This window comes from Dipteris shenzhenensis, chromosome 1 (genome assembly GCF_047967505.1).
Source record: "Dipteris shenzhenensis isolate YYH24624 ecotype China chromosome 1, Dip_SZ_1.0, whole genome shotgun sequence".
In the NCBI taxonomy this organism is placed as follows: domain Eukaryota; kingdom Viridiplantae; phylum Streptophyta; class Polypodiopsida; order Gleicheniales; family Dipteridaceae; genus Dipteris; species Dipteris shenzhenensis.
Window position 1 is genome coordinate 61,466,509 of NC_141596.1, and position 26,831 is coordinate 61,493,339.

Genomic DNA, 26,831 nt, shown 5'->3' on the forward strand with positions numbered 1-26,831 from the left:
AGGATTGAGGCAGGGAAAGCTGTAGGCATACCTAGAGAGCAGTGGACTTGCAAGTTGTGCACAATGGGGGCGGTCGAGAAAAGGAGCATTTTCTGTGTGTCTACCTAGCCTACTATGAGATCCGAGGACGTAACCACTGCCTTTTTCAGGAGGGGCATGGCTTTGGCCCACTCTCATGAATGATCCACTTCCAGGACCATGTCTGTATTAGGCTCTACCTGATGGAGATGCAACAACACAGAGAGACGCTACTACGACATATCAGAGAGCAGCAAGATGGGACCACCATAGCACAGGGGGCTGAGGTAGACCGAGCACAGAGACAGGTCACGGATTTCTATGCATTTGACTCAACTCTAGGGCACTGTGGGGTAGAGGAGGGTAATCCTCTTATATTGGATCTATGACAGGGTGGTGAGCTTGCCAACTCCCCCTATCCGGTCTTCTAATATGTGGTTGTTTTGTAGGACTTTGGCATCAGAGAAGAACCTAGACTACACCCTAGCTTGGGCCTAGCTAACCCTCGCCTTGGGTGCGCATTTCAGACTCTCCTGTAGGCAAGAGAGGAATTGCTTGACGATGAGCTAGTTGATGACACATTAGTCTCCCTAGATGCCTCTTCTTAGACTCTCACTTCTCAGGTTGGCTTTGGACACTTGTTGTCTTGCAGCAGGAGCCAACATTAATTGGGGAATATCCAATGGGTTCTAGAGGAGCAATGAGCCTAACCCAGAATGGGAGATGGCTTTACTTTTATTCAAAGAGGCATGTGAGTCAGATACATGGGTTGTCAGGTTAGAATGGATATTTCTCTTGTGTAGTAGTTTGCTTCTATCTTGAAGAGCATTCTTCTCTTTTGGAGCTCAACTAGGCTGGTTCTTGCCTATTGAGTCGTGGTAGTCAACTACGTGCTCTTAGCCATTGCTTGGTTGTTTGCACGTATTGGTGCCATTCACAAGGCTGCATTGCATAGTCTCATAAGGACTAGCATGAATTTTCCTTGGAGTGGGCTAGACGAACTTGCAGATACTAGAGCAAGGGTGGCCTAGGAGTTTTGAATACTCATGACGCACAAGGGTGGGTTGAATATCATTTATCTATATGCTCAATGGAAAGCTTTGCTCTGCAAGGAGAATGTTTGAGGTTTTATGCCAAGACAAAAGCGTTAAGGCTTTCTTTATGAGGAGAATTAGCTCATGCATTCCCTTGTAGGGTGGTGGATGCATGTGAGTCAGATACATGGGTTGTCAGGTCAGAATGGATATTTCTCTTGTGTAGTAGTTTGCTTCTATCTTGAAGAGCATTCTTCTCTTTTGGAGCTCAACTAGGCTGGTTCTTGCCTATTGAGTCGTGGTAGTCAACTACGTGCTCTTAGCCATTGCTTGGTTGTTTGCACGTATTGGTGCCATTCACAAGGCTGCATTGCATAGTCTCGTAAGGACTAGCATGAATTTTCCTTGGAGTGGGCTAGACGAACTTGCAGATACTAGAGCAAGGGTGGCCTAGGAGTTTTGAATACTCATGACGCACAAGGGTGGGTTGAATATCATTGATCTATATGCTCAATGGAAAGCTTTGCTCTGCAAGGAGAATGTTTAAGGATTTATGCCAAGACAAAAGCGTTAAGGCTTTCTTTATGAGGAGAATTAGCTCATGCATTCCCTTGTAGGGTGGTGGATGACGTCAGATGGATTTTTACTTTGGCAAATATCAAGTGCCTCTCACCACTTATGCCGGCCATTGTCAGGGCTTGGTACAATTCAATGGTTCAATGGTTTAGATTCCGCCGCCTTCCACACGAGGAGATATGGTGGCCCCTTACATTTTATTTAGGATGATCATGGCATGGGTTGCCCAATCAAATTCTTGACCTGGGATCTTGGTGAGTGGAGCTAGTTGGTAGCACGTACTCAATTCCCTACTTCCACTTCATAGCTAGCAATGCATGAAAGTTTAGATTTTGGTTATGGGTGGGATACCATCCAAAGCAGCCCATTGGGAGAGCTTTCAAATTAGCTAGGATCTGCTGAGTTTATGGAGAGGAAATGAAGGTCCCTCAGAAATAGGAAGGTCACCCTCCTTTTGGCTTTCTTTGCATGGAGGGATTGCAGTAAGCAAATGGAGGGAGAGTTTTAGTGCTGATTCGTCATACCCATGGTATATCCAGCATTGCCTTTGGGAATGTAGACAAGCTAGTATCATTTGGGCAAGGGTAGCTGGGCTGATGGGAAGGTTCATCCCCTCCACTTTGTTTATTACTTTTTTTTCAGTAGCTTGGCTCTCTTTTGACTAGACCTTGGGTCTTTTATGAAATCCATACTTCGTCATGGTCTTTGAGGATGCAATCTCACTCACTATAGGTATGCAGCTTGGACATTGTTTCTACTCTTAGTATAGGTTTGCACCGGCTTTGGTGTGCACTAGTTGGGAGATCATTGCTAGTATAATTGCTTGGCACATTTGGAGGGCCATGTGTATGGAGGAAATTGACAAGGTGCAACTTCACCTAGCTTAAACATTATCTAGCATATGGATTGACATTTTGCAACTTTGATGACCATATGGTCTAGGTTGCAAGGGACCTCTAGACCGCGGCTTTGACTTTTAGGAGGTTCTTTCCTAAGGATTGCAAAAAGAGATCCTTCTCTGAGTCTTGCTCCGGCATGGTTTGGCACTTTGAGCCAATCTTGCCCTTTTTAGGTTTACATGATCCTTTGGTGCCATGAGTACTTTCATGCTCTCTGCATGATGTATTTTTACCTTAGGTGCATCACTTGGGTGCCCCTTTGAGTGGCTCCCACCCTTAGGTTTTATCGTATCTGGTTTCTTTCCAGTCTCATAGACCCTTTCATCTTTCGTAGGCATTAACAAACTTTGGCTTTTTTAGTCTCATAGACCCCTTGGTCTTTCTTTCTTTCTTTCTTTCTTTCTCATACTTACTAAAAGACTATTTCTTGAAAAAAAATCATTTTGTTAAAAAAGAAAGACAAAAAATTTATCTACTTACATGTCACCTTTTATTGTATATTTGTGATTGTAGTGAGGCGACCACAATATATTACATTTTTTCATTAAGAGGCATTGTGGATCTTTTAAGTTTTGTGCCACTTGCATTTTTATTCAAGTATGTAGCTAAATTTTTACTCTGAAATTCATTAGTCTTAGGACTTTATTTTGAGTTTTATTTTGAACTATTCAATATGCAACTTAAAAACTCATGAACTGTGTAACTTGCCATCATTTTTTCAACTCAACAATTCCTTAAAAGAATGTTTCTTGCTTCAGTGGACCAAACAAAGGATCCAAATTTATCCATTTATTGCAATTGCTTCGAATTGTTAGGTATACTTCCGAGCTAAAACAAGAACAAAAGTTTTACTAAAAGTTGTTTTAGCAAAAGTTTAAGCTTTAAGATATGTAAAGTTCTCAACGATATTTTTTAATTGATTACAAAGCATGGCTTGAGGGATTGCCATCCCTTATGAAAGTACAATCCACGAGTCTAGAGGAAGCAAGAATTTGTTCCCTTTCCTCGTTACATGAAAGTTTTTGAAGTTCTAGATAGAATTCCTTCAGGTAGTTTTCAACACTATTACAACTCAAGAGTTGTGTATACGGATGGGTTTACCAACATGTGTCTTATATCTTAACTCAAAAGTTGTATTGTTAGGCTTTTGGCATGATATGATATCAAACTTTTAACTACTAACTTCCAAGGTTTTCAGTCTTGCTTAATCAAATGCTATATACCGTCAAGCCAGTGTTACTAGAAGCTTTTTGAGAAATGTTTCATGAAACGTGTTTTGTAGGTTCCAAATAAAATTATTTCATGATTTTGATATGAGTTTTGCCTAGAAACTTGCTCTATTTATACATGTAAAATACATAATATATAAAGTATATTATTTTGTAATATTATATGTAATATATAAAGTCTATAACATCATATTATGAAACAATCATTTTACAAAAGGACAGGACTCCAGAAAAGAGCCAATGCCCTATCCATTAGAAACAGTAAAAGAAAAGCTCAATGCAAGAGACATCCGGATCCTCCTCATGCAAGGCATCATATAAGGACTGCCGCAATGAGGCCCAGAAGAAGTCATAGGGGTGCTGAAAGGAGAAGCTAGAAATGCATGATTACGCTGTAGCCATAGGGTCCACAACGCCCAGTATCTGGTCCAATGAAAGAAAAGAGAGTACTGGGACAAAGTAGCTAGTAATCTACCAAATATCTAGAAAAACCTCAAGAACCTGTGTGCCGGAAATCTGAGAGATAAAAAATAAGAGATCCTATCCAGAAGGTCCCTGGAATATGGACAAAACCACAATAAGTGCTGAATAATCTGAGGAGCATGATGACATCTTGGACAAAGAGGAGAGGCGATCCTTCTTTGAGCCAATTTTACTCCCATCGGAAAAAAAAACAACAATGCATCTCCAGAAAAAAAGGCTCTGCTTTAATGGCATTTTCAGCTTCCATATTAACTTCAAGGTCACTTTCCACCAAGATAAAGACTTATTCAAATGCCAAAGAGAATTTGCATGATGAGCAATCCATGGAGGAGGTAATATCAATCTGTAAGCCTGTATGGAGTCAGTAAATGCAAAGGTTGAGAGGATAATCCTGGACTTGAAGACCGAAGATGCCAATCTTGAAGCCTGTCTCTTACTGCCACTGGAGGAATCGGAACAAAAGGGAGTAAGAGATCTGTAATGGCTTCCATATGGGTCTATGATGCATCCCAAGATTGTATTGTTGACAAGCTGTCGGAAAAGAGAGAATGTGCCCCTGAGTACCACCACATCATCAACGAACCGAATGCCCAACTTCATGAGATTGTAATCCCTGACTGGTTGTTGTACAGCAAGAGGGGAGTCAAAAACAGCACTCCAATGAAGGATTTCCAGTCGAAGGGATGAAGCTATAGAAGAAGGATGGGTAGACCATTTGATGCGAGAGAGCACTTGCTTCCAATCGTGAATCAAAGCAGTAGAAAAAGGGCAGCCAGGTATTTTACCTTGAAACTTGCTAAGTACTACTTCCCATGGATCAATGAGCAACACATGAAATTTGATGTTAAGGATATTCAATCCTCCATGCATCTTTGGAGAGCAAAGTAGATCCATTTTGAATAGCCTCAAAGCTTTTTGATGGAGCTTAGTTTTTCAAAATATCTCCATGGCCTGAGACATAAAAGAAGAGAGATCTCGAGATGACCAATGCAGTAATGGCAAATAAAACTGAACATAAGCCAAACAATAGATTGGACAATCCGAAACCGAACATAGAGATAGTAATATGTGCAAACTGTAGAGGACGGCATGACAAGCCCACAGAAGAAAGTGTCTAGTCTTGAAGACGATCCTGTAGATGCAATGGAGGAACCGGTTGAAAAGGTTGGAGCATCAAAGTAATCTTATGCCAAAGTGGACGATAATGCATTCCAAGGCCAAATTTGGTGGCGGCCAAAGGAAAAGTAAGGGGAAAACCAGCATCATCAACAACATCCTGAACCAAACGAATCCCCTTGAGACTCAGAAAATACGAACATTGAGGCTCCTGCAAAGCCAAAGGAAGGGCGAACACTCTAGACCAATGTAAACTTTCAGCTATGAAAGAGTTGCCCTACAAGGAATCACTACCATGCCAATCCAAGTGGGAAAGGATATGTTTCCAATCCATTAACAAATGGGAAACCAAAGGACAACCAGGGATTTTTCCTGTCACAGAACCAAAAAGAAACTCCCACTGGGAAAGCTGCCAATGATTAAAAGCTGGAGATTCAACATGCAAGAGTAAATGACGAATCATGGCAGCCCATGGTTGAGAATCTTGTAAAAACTGTAGCATGAGTTTCCCCTTATGGGCAAGAATGTGCAGATGGATATTGAGAATATTAAGACCTCCATGCATCTTTGGAGAACAAAGTTGTTGTACTTGAAGCAAACGCAAGCTTTTTTTGCCATGGTGAGAACACTAGAAGATTTCCAGAACCTCAGACATAAAAGAGGCAAGATCAGCCTTTCTGAACATAATACGAGGCAAGTAGAATTGAATATACGCCATCAGAATAGATTGCACAATTCGAAGATGAACATGCAGAGGCCAAGTTGCCAATTTCCAGGGTTCTAGCTTTTTCTTGAGAGTTGCGAGAATCCAATCAGATTGTTGACGATGAGAAAGTGTCCAACTCAAAGGATAGCCAAGATGACGAACCAATTGAGTTGGTGGGATGATTTCTCCAGGCCATAAAAGAGAGTGCCATTCCTTGGAATGCAAAGGCAATAATTTTGATTTCTGAATATTTACATGAAGCCCAGCAGCTAAACCATATAAAGAGAGAGCTTGCATTAGCTCAGAAAGATCCTACTCTATATTGCGGGGAGTGAAAAAAGAATCATCTGCATAAGCTTGAGCAAGCAATGGTTTACTGTCATGAATTTTCAAACCATGTAGCTTATCCGTAGCTACGAGATGATCCATATACTGAAGCATGGGGTGCGTGGCTATAGCATATAGGAGTGCACTAAGTGGACAGCCTTGACGCACCGAACAACGAAGAGTCCATGCTTCAGAGATATCCCCGGAAAGAATGCAAGCAGCTTGACTGTCACTATAAAGCCAGTATATGATATGCTGCAATTTCTGCCCAAATCCCAAAGCATGCATTGTTTGAGAGATGAAGTCCCATTGAACAGTATCAAAAGCCTTGGCAATATCAACTTGCAGTAAAAGAACATCCTGCTCTATGTATTTGGCATACTCAATTCCAACATAAGCATTTGCGATATTATCAGTGATAAGCCTGCGAGGAACAAAACCATATTGTGTAGGATGTAAACCATCATGCAAGTATCCTTTAATACGATCAACTACCATTTTGGTGATGATTTTATAAATGACAGGCATAAGAGTAATGGGTCTCCAATCAGCCAATGATTCACAAATCTGCTTTTTGGGAAGAAGCTTTACCAGCCCTTTTTTCCACACACACTTTTTTTTTTTTTTTTTGGTAAATCCATGATCATATTATCAGCAAAATTTACATGAGGGTCTCAAAAAAGCAGAGAGCCTCAACAGGAAATCAAAAGCAAAGAAAAACTATTTCCAGGCATGACTGAGGAAGATCTCCTTGATAGCAAGCATCATAGATAGATTGCCGTAGGGAGAATCTGAAATATTCATAAGATTGCAAGAACGGATTCCCAAAATATCGCATGTTGTGATCCTGCCAGATAGTCCAAAAAGCCCAATATCTGACCCAGTTCAAAAATAAGGAGTAATGGACCAGGGTTGCAGGAAGTCTGCCAAAAAGCCAAAAATGTTTCCCAAAAGGTGAGTTAGGGAAACGAAGGCGAAGCGACATGGAAATTTTGCATAAGAAGGTCTTAGTGCTGGAACACATCCAAAACAAATGAGACACCGTTTCAGAAGGGGCCATGCATCGAAGACAGGAAGCAGATGCAATCCTTCGTTGAGCCAGAGTGACCCCCACGGATAAGGTTCCTGTAAGACAACGCCATAGGAAAAGCTTTTGCTTGAGAGGCAATTTGCTTCTCCATAAATTGCGGAGATTCTTTCGCCACCAAGCAAGCGATTTTGCCATATGCCAAAGAGAATTAGCATGTAAGTGAATCCATGGTGACGGCTGGAGGAGAGAGTATGTCGTGCTGACCGTTAGGTTAGGAAGAGGAACAGGACGAGAATTTGAGCCCACCGGGCGTAACTGCCAATCATGTAATCGGTCCCTGTTAGATAAAGGAGGGATGGGAAGAAAAGGCTGCAGTAATTCAGCAATTTTTCCCCAAATAAACCTGTGATGCATGGCTAGTGGATAAGAAGCCATGGCTTGAGGGAAGGAACCATCTGCTCTTTCCTTCCATTGGAGCCGCCTTTGTTTGGTCACAGAGATCCCCCCCTCCCCAGCATGCCCTCTTTAACAACAGAGTCAAACAACTATGATGGGGTGCCCAGAGTTAGGGTCCAAGTCTTTGAACCTAACATCACAGATAACCATGTGTCAGACAAAGGAGTTGAAGTGAGCTGCTTGGAGTTGAATGAAGCTATTGGTAGTACTTCTGAACATAATACACGTGTAGGGAAGAGCCTGGAGAAGTATGGAGATCCCTGGAGCTGCTAGAACACACTCGGGAGAGGCTAGAGCTGAAAAGAGTCCAGATCTGAGCAAAAACGTCGAAAAACAGCCGAAAACTGCTTGAATCGCCTTCTAACAAGTCGTATGGACTCGAAATCACCTTCCAACAAGTCGTACGGACTCCTAGAACTGTCGCGCAACTGTACGAACAGAGTCATATGGACGTACGGACAACTATACGGACAAAAAAACATATTTTTTTTTTCGGCCTGAAATGGTGTGGGAGAGGTTTGTTTGTACGTAGGCAGCTCGGAAATTTTGAAAAACGTCAAAATCGGATCTCAAAAGGTCAAAAAACAGCAGCTGGACTTTTTTTTTCTTGCTCTAAAACAAGTTTTTGGTGACGAAACGAGGCACCGGACTGAACTAGAGGAGGAGCTGAATGTTGGAGCTACCTCAAACGAAAGCTGGAGAGCTGAATGTGAAAACCAAGAATGCGCACTGGAGCACCAAGCTTGCGAGAGTCTGAAAGCAAGCACGAGAATGTGCTCTAGAGATGGAAGCGCTCTGATACCAAATGTAGGAACAAAGTGGAGACAGGTTGTGAACACAAGTGAGCAAGAGTGCACACACAAGAAAGCTCCAATAGAAATGTTCAAATGAAACAATACAAGTACTTGGTATATATAGTATCCAAGTACTACTGGTCAACCATAGGGTTGACTTTATGTCTACAACACCATATCTTAGTTATGTCTTACCCTATTCATATTCTTTTTCTTTAAGAGCACAAACTTGATGCTAGAGATTGTGCCAAGTTAGGCAAACTTCTTTCGGGTTGTACCCTTTGGTCACCTCACTTGGGCACTAGAGGAGGTACTTGCATTTGAGTTTCTTTCCTTGGTTGTTGGATACGGAGGCCTTTTTTTTCTTTGGTTGTTGGACATGGAATGATCATTCCCTCTAGAGATCAATGGATCATTCTCTTGATTGGGGGACGCAAAATTGGCTTTCTGAACCTTTCCGCCTCCAACAATAGAGGGAATCGTATCCTTATGTGGAAGGAGTTGCTCTTTTGGGCCCCCACTGCAGATGCATGGGTTATTGGAGGTGAGTTCAACATGGTTGAGCTGCCTTCTGATAAAAAAGGAGGTAGAGAGAGTGGCATTCATTCTCTGGAAAGAGCAGCCTAGGATTTTCGTTTCGGTGGCAGAGGTGCTTGGAGTCATGATGCCCTTCACACTTAGAATCAGTCTCTATGTTGATGTTGGGCTCTGGAAAAAGGTGGGTCAGCATGCATTGCCATTAGTGTCTCTACTTCTAACCACTTTCCGGTCGTACTGATGATTTCTAAGCCTCACTTGACGAGATGCTCTGCTATGCCTTTTATGCAGAGGAGGATCTTACAGAGACAGCTTTGCAGATACGGATGTCACATATACAGAGTGGACTGCCATCTCCTTGACTTATGGCTGCAGCCTTGACTGGTGTTAGTGACTTTTATCATGCGGTCGCCAGTACTAGGAGACGGGAGATTGGTATTTGCCACACCAACAGTTGGCAGCCCTGCATAGGGAAGAGTAGAAAAGGCCCACATATGCCTGGATTCAAGAGCACCTTGCAACAGCAAGGACTCAACTGTAGATATTGCTTGATCAGAGAGTAGAGTATGCCTTTCATGCCCCCGAGAGTCATTCTGGACTCAAATGGGAGGTAGAGTCAATAAACACTTCTTCTCTACTCTTGGCCCAAGACATAGTAGAGAGAGTATTTCGTAGCTTATTGACTTAGATGGGATTTTGAAGATAGATCGAGATGTCGTATTATGAATAGCTTAGATTATTATGCCTCCCTTCTCACAGTAGATTGTGATACTCAGACTAGAGATGATGCTAGACATTTTATTTGGCAGAGTATTTCCGTGTTGGTGAAACCGGATATGCGATTCTCACTTAATGCACCCTTCACCAACGTCAAGTTTAGGATTTCCCTCTTGGCCCTTCACAAGGGCAAGTGCCTAAGTTCAGATGGAATTTCTCCCTCATTCTTTGTTGCTTTTTGGGATATGATTGGGGATCACATTACCTCAGCTCTGTAGGGCGTATAGGACTTAGTTGAGATGCTTGGATCACTTATGGAGGGTCTCACTCATCTTATCCCAAAGGGAGGTTGCAGAAATTTAGTGTCCCAATGGAGGCATATCACACTCCTAGGCACCTGTTACAAAATTTTGGCCAAAGCAATAAGCCTGCGATTGCAGCCCTTAGTTCCCGACCTTATTCATGACGTGCAGACTGGTTTTGTGCATGATAGAAGCATCTTTGGTTATATCTTCTCATTCAAGGAGGCTTCACAGTGGGCCATGCATAGTGGCCAGAGGCTGGCCATTCTACTAGTGGACTTTGAGAAAGCTTATGACAAAGTAGGTTGGGGCTTTCTGGAGGGCACCCTTCTTCATTTTTCTTTACAATGGATCTGAGGGTTTTCCTCTTTATATAGATCAGCCCACAGTCAAGTGCTTATTGGTATGTAAGGGGAGAGAGTTTTGAGATATCAGTCCGCCCAGGATATCCCCTTGCTCCCTTTTCTCTTCTTGTTTGTGGCTGAAATTATGAGTATCTGTATTAGATCTCAAGCTGATATTTGTGGGCTGAGACTTCCTTGTTACAGACGGGAGGTTGAGCTTGTGGATATCGAGTTGGCAGATGATACTGCTGTTTTTTTGGATGCCACGGCACAGACACTCACTTTATTCAAGACAACATTGGATTTATTTTGCAGTGGTACGGGGCACGCATTAATTGGAATAAATCCAACGGCTTTTGGATCAGTGATCAGGACACTCTGGTTCGGTGAGGTGGTAAAGGATTCACTTGGATTCAGAGGTGTTTCTATCAGATACTTGGGATGCCAGGTTGGCTTGGGCATCTCTATGACACAACAATTTGCTTTGGTGTTGGAGAGTATAAGGACAAAGCTTCTTTTTTGGGATTCTGCCAAGCTTAATCTTGCCTCCAGAGTAGTTGTGATCAACCAGATTCTTTTTTGGGGCTCTACCAAGCTTAATCTTGCCTCCAGAGTAGTTGTGGTCAACCAGGTCCTTTTAGCCACAGCATGATTTGTTTGTTCTTGCTGGTGCTATTCAAGGGATTGCATCACTCATCTTAAGAGACCAATAAGGAATTTTACATGGAGTAAATTCGAACCTGTGCTTATCCAAAATCTTGTCGTTCCACATGAGTGGCTGCCTATCATCTCTTCGCGAGAGGAAGGTGGAATCCTCCGAAGAGTAATCCTGAAGCTAGCCCATGCTTTTAGGATAGCTTCTATGAGAGGGGAGGCCGGAGATCTAAGATAGGATGACCCATCTAGTACTATCCATCCAATCTCCTACTGAAGACAATGTGCATGACTGTATGTTGTGAATCCTCACAACCATCTTGTATAGTAAGGCCCTACACTGTAAATTTGGATCAATTATATTGAGAACCCCTTCCAAAGTGGGGAGAATGAGAGTCTCCCAAGCAACTCTAGCTGTAACATCCTCTGTGTCATCAAGTCCATATGATGAAGAGATACCCATACCGACTTGGCATCCCAGGTATCTGATCACAACAACCCCTCTGAATCCAAGTGAAACCAAAATCATCCCCCCAATCCAGAGAGTCCTCGTCACTGGTCCAAAAGCCATTGGATTTATTCCAATTAATATGTGAACCAGCTATTGTACAAAATAAATCCAAAACTTCCCTGAAAGAAATGAGCGTTTGTGGAGTGGCATCCAAAAAAACAGCCATATCATCCGCCAACTGACTATCCAATAGCTCCTTCTCCCATCTTAAGGGAAACCTGAGTCCCAAAGTATCAGCTTGAGATCTAAGAAAGATGCTCATAACTTCAGCCACAAAAAAAAAGGAAAGGAGCAAGAGGACATCCTTGACTTGATTTGGAAATATGAAACCTCTCTTCTCTAACCCCTCCAGTGAGCACCTAGCTATGGGTTGATATGTACAAAGAGGAAACCCCTCTAATCCAGGCATCTGTAAATCCAAAGCGTAGAAGGGTGCCCTCTAGAAAATCTCAATCTACCCTGTCATCTGATTTTTCAAAGTCCAAAAGTAGAATGGCTATTCTCTGGTCGCTCTGCATAGCCAATCAAAAGATTACCAAAAAAGAAGATATAATTAAAGATGCTTCTGCTATGCACAAAGCCCATCTTCTTGTCATCAATTAAATCTGAAAGAATGGGCTGCAAACACAAACTAATTGCTTTAACCAAGATTTTGTAGAAAGTGCCCAAAAGAGTGATTGGCCTCCATTGTGACACCAAATTTTTGCAACCCCCCTTTGGAATAAGATGAATGGGACCCTTGTAAGTGAGTCTGGCATAGAACTAGAGTCCCAAACGCCTTGCAAGGCTGAGGTAAGATGGTCCCCAAAAAGCAATAAAAAAGGAGGGTGTAAGCCTATCTGAGCATGCACTTGCCTTTATGAAAGGAAAGAAATGCAGTCCTGGACTCTATATTTATGAAGGGTACATCAAGTGAAGCTTGCATATTTGGTTTCACCAATACAGGAGTACACTGCCATATAGCATACCTAGCATCATCTCTCGCTGGTGTGTCAAGTTTTGCTGAAAGTAGGAAAGCATAAAAATCTATAGCTATGCACAAGATGGCATCAGGATCATACTGTAGTACCCCATCTGAGTTAATAAGATGCGGAAGACTTACTCTACTATGCCTCAGACCAAGATAGAGAAGAAGTGTTGATTGACTCTTTCTCCCATCTGAGTCCATAACGACTCTCCGACATCTAACAGTTAGGGACCGACATCTGAAGGTATAGCTACAAGCATCTGATCCCTAGCCTGTAATGGAAGGATGGGATCCATGAATGCATGCAAAAAGAGTAGTGGAGTACTCAAACTGCACGTTCTTTTTGAGTTGCAACAACTCTCTCTTGAGAAAGTACTGGTTCTTGTGGCCGGTGGAAGTGGTCGAGGATTGATTGAATGGTGGCCATTTGTCAATCAAAGGTGGAAGGCCAACTCAAACACCCTTGAATATCCATCCGTCAACAAGGGCTGAGAAAAGGTTGAGAAAGGACAGCCTAGGGGGTGAAAGATCATAGTGGTAGGGAGAGAAGCAAGCTAACACTAGGAATGGAAAGGAAAGATAACAAGCATAATGGAAATGAAATGGAAAGAAATTGAAAGCAATGGACAAGTACTCACATGATACCAAAGAGCTTGATGTTGATTGATATGAAAAGACTCAAGACAAGTACAACACTATATAGTGTAACACTAGACTCTAGAAAGCCATAGTGTATATGGGATAACTCCCAAGATGACACGTGGCATGTCTAGGACTCACTAGACTATAAAACACCCCCTAGACACCTAGAACACTCATTTTTGACTCACTTTGGCTTCATATTCCAACACCCCCCCATGAAGGCAAGGTGGGAGACTATTGGAATGGAACTAAGAACAGAACATGACAATGACGGTCATCAAACTGTGCACCCTATGTAACTCAGAGACCAAAGTCTGAGTGTGTTCAGAGGTTGATCCAAGCACTCTCATGGCTTGAGATTCAACATGCTCAGAGGCTCACGTTATAGCATGGCTACATGACTAGCTCATAGGTCTAGGAATACACCAACATCCTGGAACTCGGCCAGGCCTGATAAACAAATAGACCTATCAAAGCCAATACATGGCTCCCACAATACATCCCCCTCTAAACCTATCAAAGCCAATACATATGGCTCCCACAGTACATCCCCCCTTGGCTTCATCACAAGACATGTTAGGAAGCCACACACCAAGATAGGAAAACCAATACATCTTTTTAGGAGGACTATCCAAGGCAGAGGACCTTTAGACTCAATGAAAATCAAACACTCAATACATATCATTTTAGGGAGACTACCCAGGATAGAGGACCCCAAAATACATCAAGTTGTAGTAATAAAAAATAGATCTCTATATGATAAGAGATGTCGTCCAAGTAGCCACTGCACACGTGTGCACATCCCTGCAAGACGATGACGATGTTGAAGAAGCACTAGGCAGAAATGCCCAAAAAGATGTGTTGGTGAAGTCCATGGGGTAGCTAGATGGAGCACTTACATGGTGACTCTCAAAATGCTGGAAGGAGAGTCACCAATGTCGAAGTAGAAGCCTCAGGTACCACGACCAATCGGGAAGTCAATCAATGCGAAGAACCTCAGGCACCGATCGAATAAGCAATGTTGAAGAAGTCACTTGTTGATGTAGAATGGTCTACATCAAACTCGAGTCAATGCACTAATCAGAGAGATCAGCCATCGGATCCCATTTGCATGGTCAAGATTGAACATTTCCATGTTTTTGCCCATACATCACCTCTTCTAGTTTGAAATAATGCCTCAGTGGTATTCTAGTCATACAAATGGAACCTGATGGTCACAATACTTTTCAAGGTAGTTAATATCACCTATAATGAGGCTTGTACAAAATACCATGTCCATCGGATCCCATTTGCATGGTCACGAACAAACATTTCCATGTTTTCGCCCATGCATCCCCTCTTCTAGTTCAAAATAATGCACTGGTGGTATTCTAGTCATGCAAATGGGACTTGGTGGAAACCTTACTTTGAAATGGAATTTAACTCACTTATATTGATTCCCATGAAAAGTATCATGTCCATATTATCCCATTTGCATGGTCAAGAACCGAACATTTCCATGTTTTTTCCCATGCATCCACTCTTCTAGTTCAAAATAATGCACTGGTGGTATTCTAGAGGTATTCTAGTCATGTAAATGGGACCCCATGGACATGATGCTTTGCAAGGGACTTAAAATAACCTACATTGATGCCCGCGTAAAGTATCATGGACATCGGATCCCATTTGCATGGTCAAGAATGGACATTTCCATGTTTTTGCCCATACATCCCCCCTTCTAGTTCAAAATAATGCCTCGGTGGTATTCTAGTCATGAAAATGGGGCCCAATGGCCATGATACTTTTCAAGGGACTTAAAATCACATAGATTGAGGCCCATACAAAGTATCATGCCCATGAAACCCCATTTGCATGGTCAAGAATGAACATTTCCATGTTTTTACCCGTGCATCCCCTCTTCTTGTTCAAAATAATGCCTCGGTGGTATTCTAGTCATTCAAATGGGACCCGATGGCCAATATACTTTTAAAGGGACTTAAATTCACCTAGATTGAGGATCGTGAAAATTATCATTTCCATTGGATCCCATTTTCATGATCAAGAGCAAATATTTCCATGTTTTTGCCCATGCATCCCCTCTTTTGGTTCAAAATAATGTACCAGTGTTATTCTAGTCATTAAAATGGAAACCGTTGGCCACGATACTTTTCAAAGGGCTTAACAGCACTTAGATTTAATCCCATGCAAAGTATCATGTCCATGCTTGGGCTGTCAAATCATTGAGCTCCAGAACAAAATTCACGCACAGAAACAAATTTCATCACTTTTTGCAAGGGCTGTAACTTTTCACAGAAAACTCGGATTGCAGTGATGTAAAAAACAAAATATGTACTACTCAAGGTCCTCTACAACTTTGCTGAAGACACAAAGCCGTGATTCTGCTTCTAGATCCGGATAGAAGCGTCACATCGTCCGCGGGTCACATAAAGACGTAGCTGAAGGAAGGAGAAGAGAGGTGGCAGATCATGGCGTGGAGAAGAGAGCTCAAGGAGAGAAGAGGGCAGCCTTCCAAGGAGGAGGAGGTAGAGTAGCTTCATTAGCCTCCCTCACCTCAACCTCTTGGAAGGGAAAGGGAAAGAGAGAGTAGGGCTAGGAACATGGCTCTGATACCACATGAAAGATCATAGTCACTAGGAATGGAAAGGAAAGATAACAAGCATAATGGAAAGAAAATGAAAGCAATGGACAAGTACTCACATGATACCAAAGAGCCTGATGTTCACTGATATGAAAAGACTCAAGACAAGTACAACACTATATAGTGTAACACTAGAATTTAGAAAGCCGTAGTGTATATGGGATAACTCCCAATATGGCACGTGGCATGTCTAGGACTCACTAGACTATAAAACACCCCCTAGACACCTAGAACACTCATTTTTTACTCACTTTGGCTTCATATTTCAACAGGTTTAGAAGAAAGAGAGTGGGATTTCAGAGAGAGGAGGGCTGATAGAGAGGGGAGGGCTGCTAGGAAGGAGAGAGGACTAAGGAGAGGTTAGAGAGAGCTTGAGGGGAGGGAGAAAGGGGAAGAAGAAGAGGCGGGGGAGGAAAAGGAAGAGGCGGAGCAAGAGGAGCGGGTGGGGGGGATAGCTACTCCTATGCCACATGGCATTCTCCTTCTCAATCTCCATTTTAAGCCTCTCCTACTATATTTTACACAAGGCCAACAACAATTTCCCTTGACACTAAATCATTCACTGTTCCTGGTGAATGCAAAACAACATGATGAGGGAACATGCCTCACTCTAGATGGCATAAATACATGAAGTACTGGGACATGCCCCCAAGCTAGCATCAAGAAAAGATTCGGTTCAAAAACTTTTCACCTTCAATTGCTTATGGTTACAAGTGGGCATGAAATCATTGCATCATCCACAAGGTGGAGATAGATTGCAAGCAACTCTGCTCTCAATAATCTACTCATCACACCTTCTTGAGCTCCCTATATATATATATATATATATATATAGAGAGAGAGAGAGAGAGAGAATATTAAAGTCTTCGGAAGGCCGATGGGTTTTTCACGATGTGCGGAGAAAGACTTCTGATTTTTCTTTTCCTTTTCCACTTTATTCCTCTCCATTTTCTATTCACTGGGACGGTGAATGATAGTGGCGGGGGAAACTGCCGCAGATACATAGACACTCTCAAGCAGTCACTTGTCGACCATTTGTTGACCACATGTCAACCGTATGTCGTCATGCGTTGATGAGATGTTGACCATGTGTTGACTACATGCTGACCATATGTCGACCACATGTTGACCTAAGGAGTAGCATACCACAAGGTGATCTCATGTGGAGCGGCACACATGGAGCAATCTGGTGCATTAATAGACAAAGGACGTGATTAGGTGGTCCAGCTCACTACACAAGGCCACTGTGATAGTTGCACATGGAGTAGTCAGATGCATTAGGAGTGCACCTGGAGTATTTACATGGAACCAACTAGAAAAGGGTGGCGAGTCAGGAAGTCGTTGAAGCCATCAAGAGACCGAGTGATGCAATGGCTAAGGGAGATAGAAGGACTACCAATAAGGACCAAGGGAGGAGATTCTTAGCGAGGAGAGGGACGCGCCAAGGCACAGTGGATGAGGAGAGATAGAGGCTTGAGCTGTGAGGTCACCTGTTGTAGCTTTGTGTCCACTATGGGGATGGACCTATGTACTTTGGCAGACATGGCTACCTCTTGTGACTTGTGACTTTGCTGTTCATCACAGTGACTTGTGTACTTTGGCCAACCTATTTCCCTAGCATATGTAGTTGTTCACCACTTTCGCACACATGATGATTGTTACCCCTTGTGTTCCTGGACTTATCTTCCTATTGTGACTTTTGCTGTTCATCTCAGTGACTTGTGTACTTTGGCCAACCTATTTCCCTAGCATATGTAGTTGTTCACGACTGTCGCACACATGATGATTGTTGCCCCTTGTGTTCCTGGACTTATCTTCCTAACATGACCAGCACCTTACATTGTGCACTCATCCAATGTGCTTCGCTGCATTACAGCCTACTACACCAGCACATCCTTGCACAGTTCACTCGTACTTGCACAGTGCAACTCGTAATTGCACAGTGCACTGTGCAGTACTACACCTTGCATAGTGTACTCGTACTACACCTTCACTACATTACAGCCTACTACACCTTGCACATCCTTGCACAGTGCACTCGTACTACATGATCCACAGCATTAAATCTTTTGACACCCTTATGCCCTCTTCGCGTCTCACACCAATGTCCTTTGGCCTCTTTTAACACCTCCGGAAGGGATCATGATTTGTTATGTATTTATGAAACTAGAGCAGCTGTTCAAATACTTACAACTACATTTACATAGATGTAGGGAAGCTACTTTTCAAATTTCGCTGAGATAGACCAGTGCAATTATGGTATTTACAGGATATTCTCTTGTTTAGGAGAAATTGGCATCGTTGGAAGTACAGCTACTCAACAAATTATCCTCCTAGTAGTTGCGACTGTTGGAGCTGGTGAATAACTCGGACTTCTAGTTCTAATCTGAGTTAGTGCTCCCCTTGATTTTGATGATCTTGAGCGCTGGTCTGTATTTCTTAATAGGGAATCATTCAAGGTAAAGCATTTTTGTGTACTGCACAAATATTTTTGTGGAATGCTAAATCATTAAACATTGTTCAAGTTGAAGCTCTATTTTACTCAATTTAAAATATGCTAGTAACTTATTTCCATATGATTTCTCAATATACTAGTCTTAGTCAAAGACTAGCGCCAGCCAAAGACTTCGCAGGCTTCTTGAAATTTTGGGTATAGTTGCACAAAATACTAAGCCTTCCATTCTTCATAATCTCAAATAGGAGCTTACAGTCAGTCAGGGTTAGACATTGGATTCCATCCAACGGTATTTTACAATCTCACCACAAATCTGTGTATGCTACAAGATATTTCACACAATTTCAAACCAGCTAGTCTTTCATTTACAGGCTTAGACCCAAATGATGCCCCACAACAAGAAGTAACCTACTTCTAGTTATTATTTCTTCTTTAGGTAAAGTTTGCAAACGTTTTCAGCAATGCACACTTCCATCTTGCCCAAACTTGTGCTATCAAATACGATTACTCTGTTCTTAAATTCAGAAAGGATGGTTGTTTAAGGGTGACTCGACCAGGGGACAGGCAGCATGGAGGCAGATGCTTGGTGGCCAAGTGTAAGGTGGCATGGAGTTGAGTAAGGGAATGCTTGATGGCCCACAACTAATCCACTTAAAGAGGATTTAAGTCGCTGAGATGAAGCCAGATGGACGTAAGTTGAATCTGAAAGAGCAAGGGAAGGAATCACGATTATGATCAACTAAACGCATGTTGACAAGACACACTTCCTCTAGAAGTGGCCAAGCTGAGCAGCGCTTCATTGTAATATAGCCATGGAGGACTTTGAAAATCAGGGCTGGTTTTACCACATGGCAAAGCTACTTGCTTGTTCACCCAAAGGCCCATCCAAGCATAACAGACATACAACATAAGACAAAGGGAGTAGGGTGGGATGAGATTTCTTCTAGGTGGTCTTTGACACTCCTGAGTCTGCGACTACAGTGCTTCAGACTAACCCATTGTTGGCGCTAGGTGCTAAGAGGATCTTTCTCTCGCCCTTCACCTTGGGTTTCGACAGTGTTGTGGAGGACAATCAGATTACTTCTCCCTTCATCAAGTTTCGTGGCCTCCCTCGGGGGTACCATCGGCTACCATTGGAGCCACTTTTGGTTTGGTCACAGAGATACCCCCCTTCCTGGCATGTCTTCTTCACCTTCCTCCACCTTCCTTACAGGAGGAGACCTCCCATTCCCTCGACCTCCACAAATTCGAGTAGGTGATATTTATATTTTAGTCGTGGCTACAGATGTCCCTACCCTTGCTCCACTAGATGCAGTTCAGAAGGGGCCATGCAGTGCCTCACTCCCTACCAAAGATACCTCAGATCCACTTTTGGATAGGACCAATGATGATGCTCACTTTGATTTTCAGATTCCTGGCCCTTCTTTGATGCAGCCCCCTGCCTCTTTTTCTCTTTGGTCTACCTCTATCGATAGAGGCAAGAGGGTTGCCTCTCCTTCACCTTCTTGACTGCGAGGATTCTTTGTACTCCTCTTCTAGGCTTGATTCATAGGCACTCCTTTGTACTGGCAGATATGGCTGATATTAGGCCACTTTTGGGAATGTTGTCCTGGGAATCCCTATCAACAGGGTGTAGGGGTTCTTTCTCCCATGGATTTTCCTCCCCTTGGCGGGAGGGATTCTACCCAAGAGAGGTTTGTTTCAGCAACCAGGTTGGGTAAGGTGTTCCATGCAACTTCCTCGCATCGATGAGGCTTGTTAGTTGGAACACACAGGGCCTTGGCAGTGTGCCACATCATCATCGTAGGCAGTTGATTCGTAATCAGCTTCATCCAGGTGTTACCGGGGGCCCCATTGATATTCTTTTCGTTCAAGAGCAGAAATTGGATGCCATAGATTGTGCTAAGTTAGGCAAGCTTCTTTTATGTCACATCTTTTGGTCACCTGCCTTGGGCACTAGGGGAGGTACATGCATTTCATTTTTGCAATGGTTTTTCCCCTTGGTTATTCGACATGGGGTGAGCTCAGTGGATTATTTTCATGATTGGGGACGTAAAGTTGGCTTTCTCAACCATTACGCCCCCAACAATAGAGGGGACCGTGTCCTTATGTGGAAGGAGCTGCTTGTTTGGGCCCCCGTTGCATATTCATGGGTTATTAGAGGTGACCTAACATGGGTTATTAGAGGTGACCTAACATGGTTATTAGAGGTAACCTAACATGGTTGAGTTGCCTTCAGATAAGAAAGGGGGTAGAGAGGGAGGCATTCACTCCTCAAAGAGAGTATCATGGGATGTCTTCTTATTTCATTTCAGCAGTGGCAAAGATGCGTGGTTTGATGATGACTTCCACACTCAATCTTAATCTCCTATTTTTGTGGTTGAACAGGAGACCGTAGATGCCTTTACATACATGGATTGATAGATTTTATGTTGATGATTGGGCTTTGGACAGAGGTGGGTTAGTATGCATTGCCACTAGAGTTTCTTCTTTAGATCACTTTCCTGTGATGTTGATGATTTTCGAGCCTCATTTGAGAGGATTTTCTGCCAGTATCAGGATTTCAGATGCCTTTTATGCACAAGAGGACCTCACAGAGGTAGTTTTGCAGATTTGGGTGCCACATATGGTGGGTGGAGTGCTGTCTCCTTCACTTATGGCTGCAGTCCTGATTGGTATTAATGACTTTTATCATTCTGTCTCGCAGACTGGAGATTCTCAGACATGAGATTGGCATTCGTCAGCAGTTGGCAGCCCTGCAGAGAGGAGCACAAATGGCCTACAGATGCTTGGAGTTAGGAGCGCCTTGCTACAGCAAAGGCTCAACAACAGATATTGCTTGATCAGAGAGCAGAGTATGCCTTTCATGCTCGTGAGCCATTCTAGACTTAGATGGGAGGTAGAGTCAATAAACACTTCTTCTCTACTCTTAGCCCCAGACATAGGAGAGGGAGTGTCTCGCAACTTATTGGCTTAGACGGGATTTAGCAGACAGATCTAGATGCCATCTTGTGAATAGCTAGACTTTTATGCCTCTCTCCTCTCACCAGATCCTAACACATAGGCTAGAGATGACACCAGATATGCTATTTGCTAGAGCATTCCTGTGTTGGTGAAACCAGATATGCGAGTCTCACTAGATGCACCCTTCACCAACACAGAGTTCAGGATTGCATTCTTGGCCCTTCACAAGGGCAAGTGCCCAGGTTCAGATGGACTTTCTCCTCTTTCTTTATTGCATTTTGGGATATGATTGGGGATCACATTACCTTGGCCCTATAGGGCATTTAGGACTCAGATGAGATGCCTAGCTCACTTAGGAGGGTCTCATTCATCTCATTTGAAAGGGAGGCTGCGGAAATTCAGTGTCGTAGTGGCAGCCTATCACTCCTCTTTCTTTATTGCATTTTGGGATATGATTGGGGATCACATTACCTTGGCCCTATAGGGAGGCATCAAAGCCTCTTTCCCAAATACCAAATGAAAAGGGGAGAATTGAGTGCCTTCCTTCGCAGCAATCCTATAAGCCCATAGAGCACCAGGCAAAGCAAGATCCCAACTCTTCCCATGCAACCTCATCATTTTGCCTATAATATTTGAGACCTCACCATTGAAATGCTCATTCATTGCATTGCATTGAGGATAGTGAGGAGTGGCATACATGTGCTTAATTTTTAATTTGTCACAAAACAAGTCCATGAGTTCACTCCTAAAGCCAGGCCCTCTGTCAGACACCAACTCCAAAGGCATTCCATAGCGGCAGCAGATGTCCTCATATACAAACTTACAAACAGACTTAGCATTTACAGCCCACACCGCTCTTGCTTCAGCCCAACGGGATAAGTAATCCACAGCAGTGAGTAGGTAGCAATTGCCTCTTGAAGACATAGGCATTGGACCGATAGCATCAATTCCTCACTTCTTAAAAATATTAAAAGCAATCATCACATTCTTTATTTAAGGATGTAAAATTCTCTTACCCATTTGCTGACATTGGAAGCAAGACCTGCATCAATGAATATCCCTTTGCAAAGAAGGCCAAATATATCCCTCAGTGAAAATCTTTATGAGCATTATCTTGAAGGCAAAGTGTCCACCACAACACCTTCATGATTAGCCTCCAGCATGTGTTGAACCTCTTCATGCCATGGAATCCTTCTGAGAATCAAATCAACTCCTCTCATATACATCATGTCACCAATCATACAATACGGTTGACAAGCCTGCACAAACCTATACCTCCTTTGCTTTGGAATATGTGCATGAATTTTACCTGTTAACAAAAAAGTCTCCTCATTTACCCTCTGTGCAGCCTCATGGGCTGATGCATTTTGAGCTCTTTCAGGCTATAGGGGGGAGGGTTTCGGGATGGGGGAGGGCGGGGTGTTGCAGGCTGTAGGCAGGAGGATTTTGCGCGAGGACGCTAACAGCAGAAATGGTTTTTTTTTTTTTTTGGGGGGGGGGAGTAGAGTAAACTAAATTTAAGCCACTATATGCTCTAGTACAATCTCTCGTGATTGACATAAAAGACTAGTTACAGTTTAGTTTTGTCATATGGTATACCTCCCTGAAAAAATAAAAATAACATAAGTGAACCACCAAAAATAATTTAGATCAAAATGGGAAATGGTGTGAGTTAATGAAAGCAGTACAGAAGCAAGGTTTACATAATCATCCATCGCAAAATGAACTTAATTGGCCACCCCATTTTTTATATGAATAACACACTATGTTGTTTATAATTTCTCACTATCGACAACAATAAGATCAAGATGATAGGATTGATAAAGCCCGTATCCATACAACTTATTGACGAAAGAATTTTGTCTGCAGTCTTTTTAGCTGCTGGTATCCTGCAATGGCTGGAGAGTTGGAATGTGGCTAGTGTAACCAATCCTCTTACATATTGGGAATCATTCTATTTTCTCATTGTCACTGTAAGTACTACTTGCTATTCTCATCTTGAATCTAGCATAGGTAGTAGATGCAAATGTCTCAAGGTTATGCCTTTTTTCTCGTTTATTGTTTAATGTGAACAAAATATTAGAAAAGGCAAGCAAATGAACATAGAATCACTCAAGCAGGAAAATAAAACCATTTGGGTGAGATCTCATAGATCACTCTCATGAAAATGTGAGTGGAGGTCTTTGTACACTCATCAAATGGTAATGATTTCGAAGGTTACATGGCTGCTTGCTTAGATTTTCAATTTTGCATGTTTAAAGTCATATGGGCTCAGATTGTTTCAGCATGGCATCTTGCTAAGTTTTAATCCTCTAGTGCTTTAACAAAATAAATTCGATCAGTGAAATTTATTTTTGAAACATTGGAAATGTTTATAAAGTGACAACACTCGGTTGGACCCGTGGAGACTGTCATATCTTTATGATTTGATCGTTGTGGTCTCAGGCAGAAAGAAGATGAAGTAGTCACCAGACCAAAACAATGGAGCTAGTTATAGATGAGAGAGTAGACGAAACCCAATCTTGAAGACTCCTGGTGGATCTTTTGAGGCAAGATTATTGTCACCCTTGTTCCATTATTCGTCCATTTCTCAACCCCTCCCCTACCATTGCTCTCTTAGCCACAAAACATCCCTATGGTCCCCTTCTCCCCACGTGAGACATACATGAGACTCACATGCTCTATCCTATCTATACTAGAACACGTCTGTGTTCTCTCTTCTTTCCTCTCCATCTCGACAAAGGCGTCATCCCAATATAAGGTGACCCCATTGTTGGAAAAAGTGATGACGTATGGCATTGGTTCACTAAATTACCATTGGGGTAGTTTTGGGTTAAGAATGAAAAAGCATGGTAGATAGACCTTAGGTTGTATGTGTGGACATCCATAATGTTATGTTATAGACAAGGGTTAGAGGTTTTTAAGGGCCCACATGATGTGGCAAGCCCTCACATACATACATCATGGATGAAGGGGATCATTGCCAGAAGGCACCAATACACTGGTTTATTTCTTATGGCCTTGCCACGTGTCACACAAGCATGCACTCACCATCCCACCCACTCACCATGTCATAGACCTTTGGTCTTTCATAGAGCTTAATAATATTTCTTTCTTTCTCTAGGGCAGCTGATTGGTTTCAGGTATTGAATCTATGGAATGTGGTTGATGCATTCTGGTTGGGCACATTGTGTCAATGTGCCACGTAGGATGGGACTGAGCCTTGGCTTGTGTTCTGCTCACCTCCTGAGCTAGGGTTTACTGTATGTGAGGTTCATTGTGTGTTTGCAGTAAATTTGCTGCACATGTGGAAAGGACAAAAAGCCTTTAACAGATGAGAAGAAAATCCTACAATGGGAAAATCCCAATGACAAAGCTCTTGCTATTATCGCTTTGAGTTTGTCTGATAAAGTTATTGATCATTTAGATTTTGATTACATTGCACAAGAATTGTGAGAAAAGTTAGAACACCTGTTTGGTAACACAATTATCAACTCCAAAGTATTTCTTAGACATGCATACTTTAAGCTTCAAATGAAGCATGAAGATTCTCTCAATGCACATTTGAATCATATAGAATCTCTCACCACTTAACCTGCTGCGTTGAAGCCCCCCGTTGGGGAAGATGATCAGGTTGCTGTCCTCCTTTCCAGCATTGAGGATATTCCTAAATATCGTGACTCACGGGATATGAAATTATTAACATTATTCCAACAGTTCATGTCTCACGGGATATGAAATTTGATGAGATGGTTACGATGCTCATTGATCATGATAAAAGACATAAGGATGACCATGAGGAAGTGGCATTGTTTTCTAAGGGCAAAAACGAATTCAAGCCTCTCAAGTGTACGTATAGTAAGAAGCTTGGCCATACAGAGGATCGTTGTTTTCAAAAGCTTGCCAAGCAACAATCCAAGGAGCATGCTAACTTGGTTGCAGCTGTCACTAATGAAGAAGAAAAAGAAGAAAATGTCTTGGCACCAACGCATGCTCTACTACTGAAATCCGACATCTATCTCTTCCTCAAGAGGTAGATGCGGATGATGGCGGATGATGATTTTGTTTTTAAAATCTCTCCATGAGTCATGGGTACTCTACCCTGGGTATTTTCCCAAAAACAATTGTAATAATCTCATAAGTGTTTATCTGCTTACACTAGACATAGAGTACCAAAGTGCATATGGGATATCTCCCAATATGACACGTGGCATCCATAGGACACACTAGGCTAAAACATATAAAAATCTCTCATCTTGACTCCATTTCCTAACAGTGCTGGACCTGGAATTCATCTAGTGCCTCTGTGCATCTGTATCTCTAGATATGCTAGACTGAAATGGTCACTATGATCTCCCACGAAGTGCCCACTGAAGCATTTCCAGCTCTAAATGGAGAGAAGGTAACATCATATAGAGAGCATGGCTCAACTAAGGGACGTCAAACTGAGAAAGACCAAGAAGAGCCGTGCCTCTTATAGAATGCCTAGGGCCGTGTAAGAGAGAGGCAAAACACTAATGAAAAAGCAGGGGGCAAAGCAACCCAAAGTCCCCTAAACCCCTTCTAACAACCCTAGTCTTCCTGCAATCCAAGAGGCAATGCTGAATAGACTCCTGTACTGAAGAGCAGCACGGACTAGGAGAGGGAGTCCCAAACTTGGACCTCCACTGATTCACTGCCAGCCCTCCATGAATAGAAATCCAAAAGAAAGGAGTGATTTTTATATTAATGAGAGAGAACATCATCTCGAAGCTCCCCGTGAGCTCCTAGTGAGCCGCCGCGCCTCCCCCTGGCTGCCTCGTCCGCCTCCCTCTGCTCCCCCTCTGCGCGCCCTTGCCCTCTCCGTCCCCCCGTCTGCTGCTCCCACCTCTCCTGCTTCCGCCGCCCCTTCAGCTCCCGCCTCCTTGCCCCGCCCGCCCTGTCCGCTTCCGCCTCTGCTGCCCCCCTCTGCTTGCTGCGCTCCCGCCAGCCCCGCCCGCTTCCGCCACCTCCATCTCCTCCTCCTCCTTCGCCTCCATCTCCGCCAGCCCCGCCCGCTCCCTCCACCTCCATCTCTGCCTCCTTTCCTCCACCTTCGTCCCCCCTGCCACCTCCTCCTCTTTCGCCCCGGCGTCCTCCTCCTCTCCCCCGTTGGCCCCCCCCTCTCTTGCCTCCTCTCCACTCCCTTGCCCTCTCATTCCCTCTTTTTCCCCCTCCTCACCTTCTCGCCCTCCTTCCTCCTCCGCCTCCCACCCTCCTTTTTTCACTTCTATCGTTGCCCCCTGCCTTGCCGCCGCCTCCCCCTCTGACGCTTCTATTCGGCACCCTCTTTTTTTCTTCCTCCCTACAGCGAGAGCACTTGTGCTTGCTAAGGCGAAAGAAGAACCTTGGTGGTGACCCTTGGTCTGGCCAGAGGGGCTCTATGGCAGCACCCTCGAATCCCACAGCCGTTA

The 26,831-nt window shown here is 43.2% G+C and overlaps 1 protein-coding gene across 1 annotated transcript in view; it reads left to right on the plus strand.

The window, feature by feature from the left end:
• The window catches only part of LOC147906155 (uncharacterized), a 118,712-nt gene that overhangs the window by 37,780 nt on the left and 54,101 nt on the right, over positions 1-26,831 (plus strand). Inside the window, exons 4-5 of the mRNA XM_087376700.1 lie at positions 18,250-18,338; positions 23,269-23,372. Coding sequence (XP_087232826.1) covers positions 18,250-18,338; positions 23,269-23,372 — 193 coding nt within the window. The remainder of the gene's footprint in view (positions 1-18,249; positions 18,339-23,268; positions 23,373-26,831) is intronic.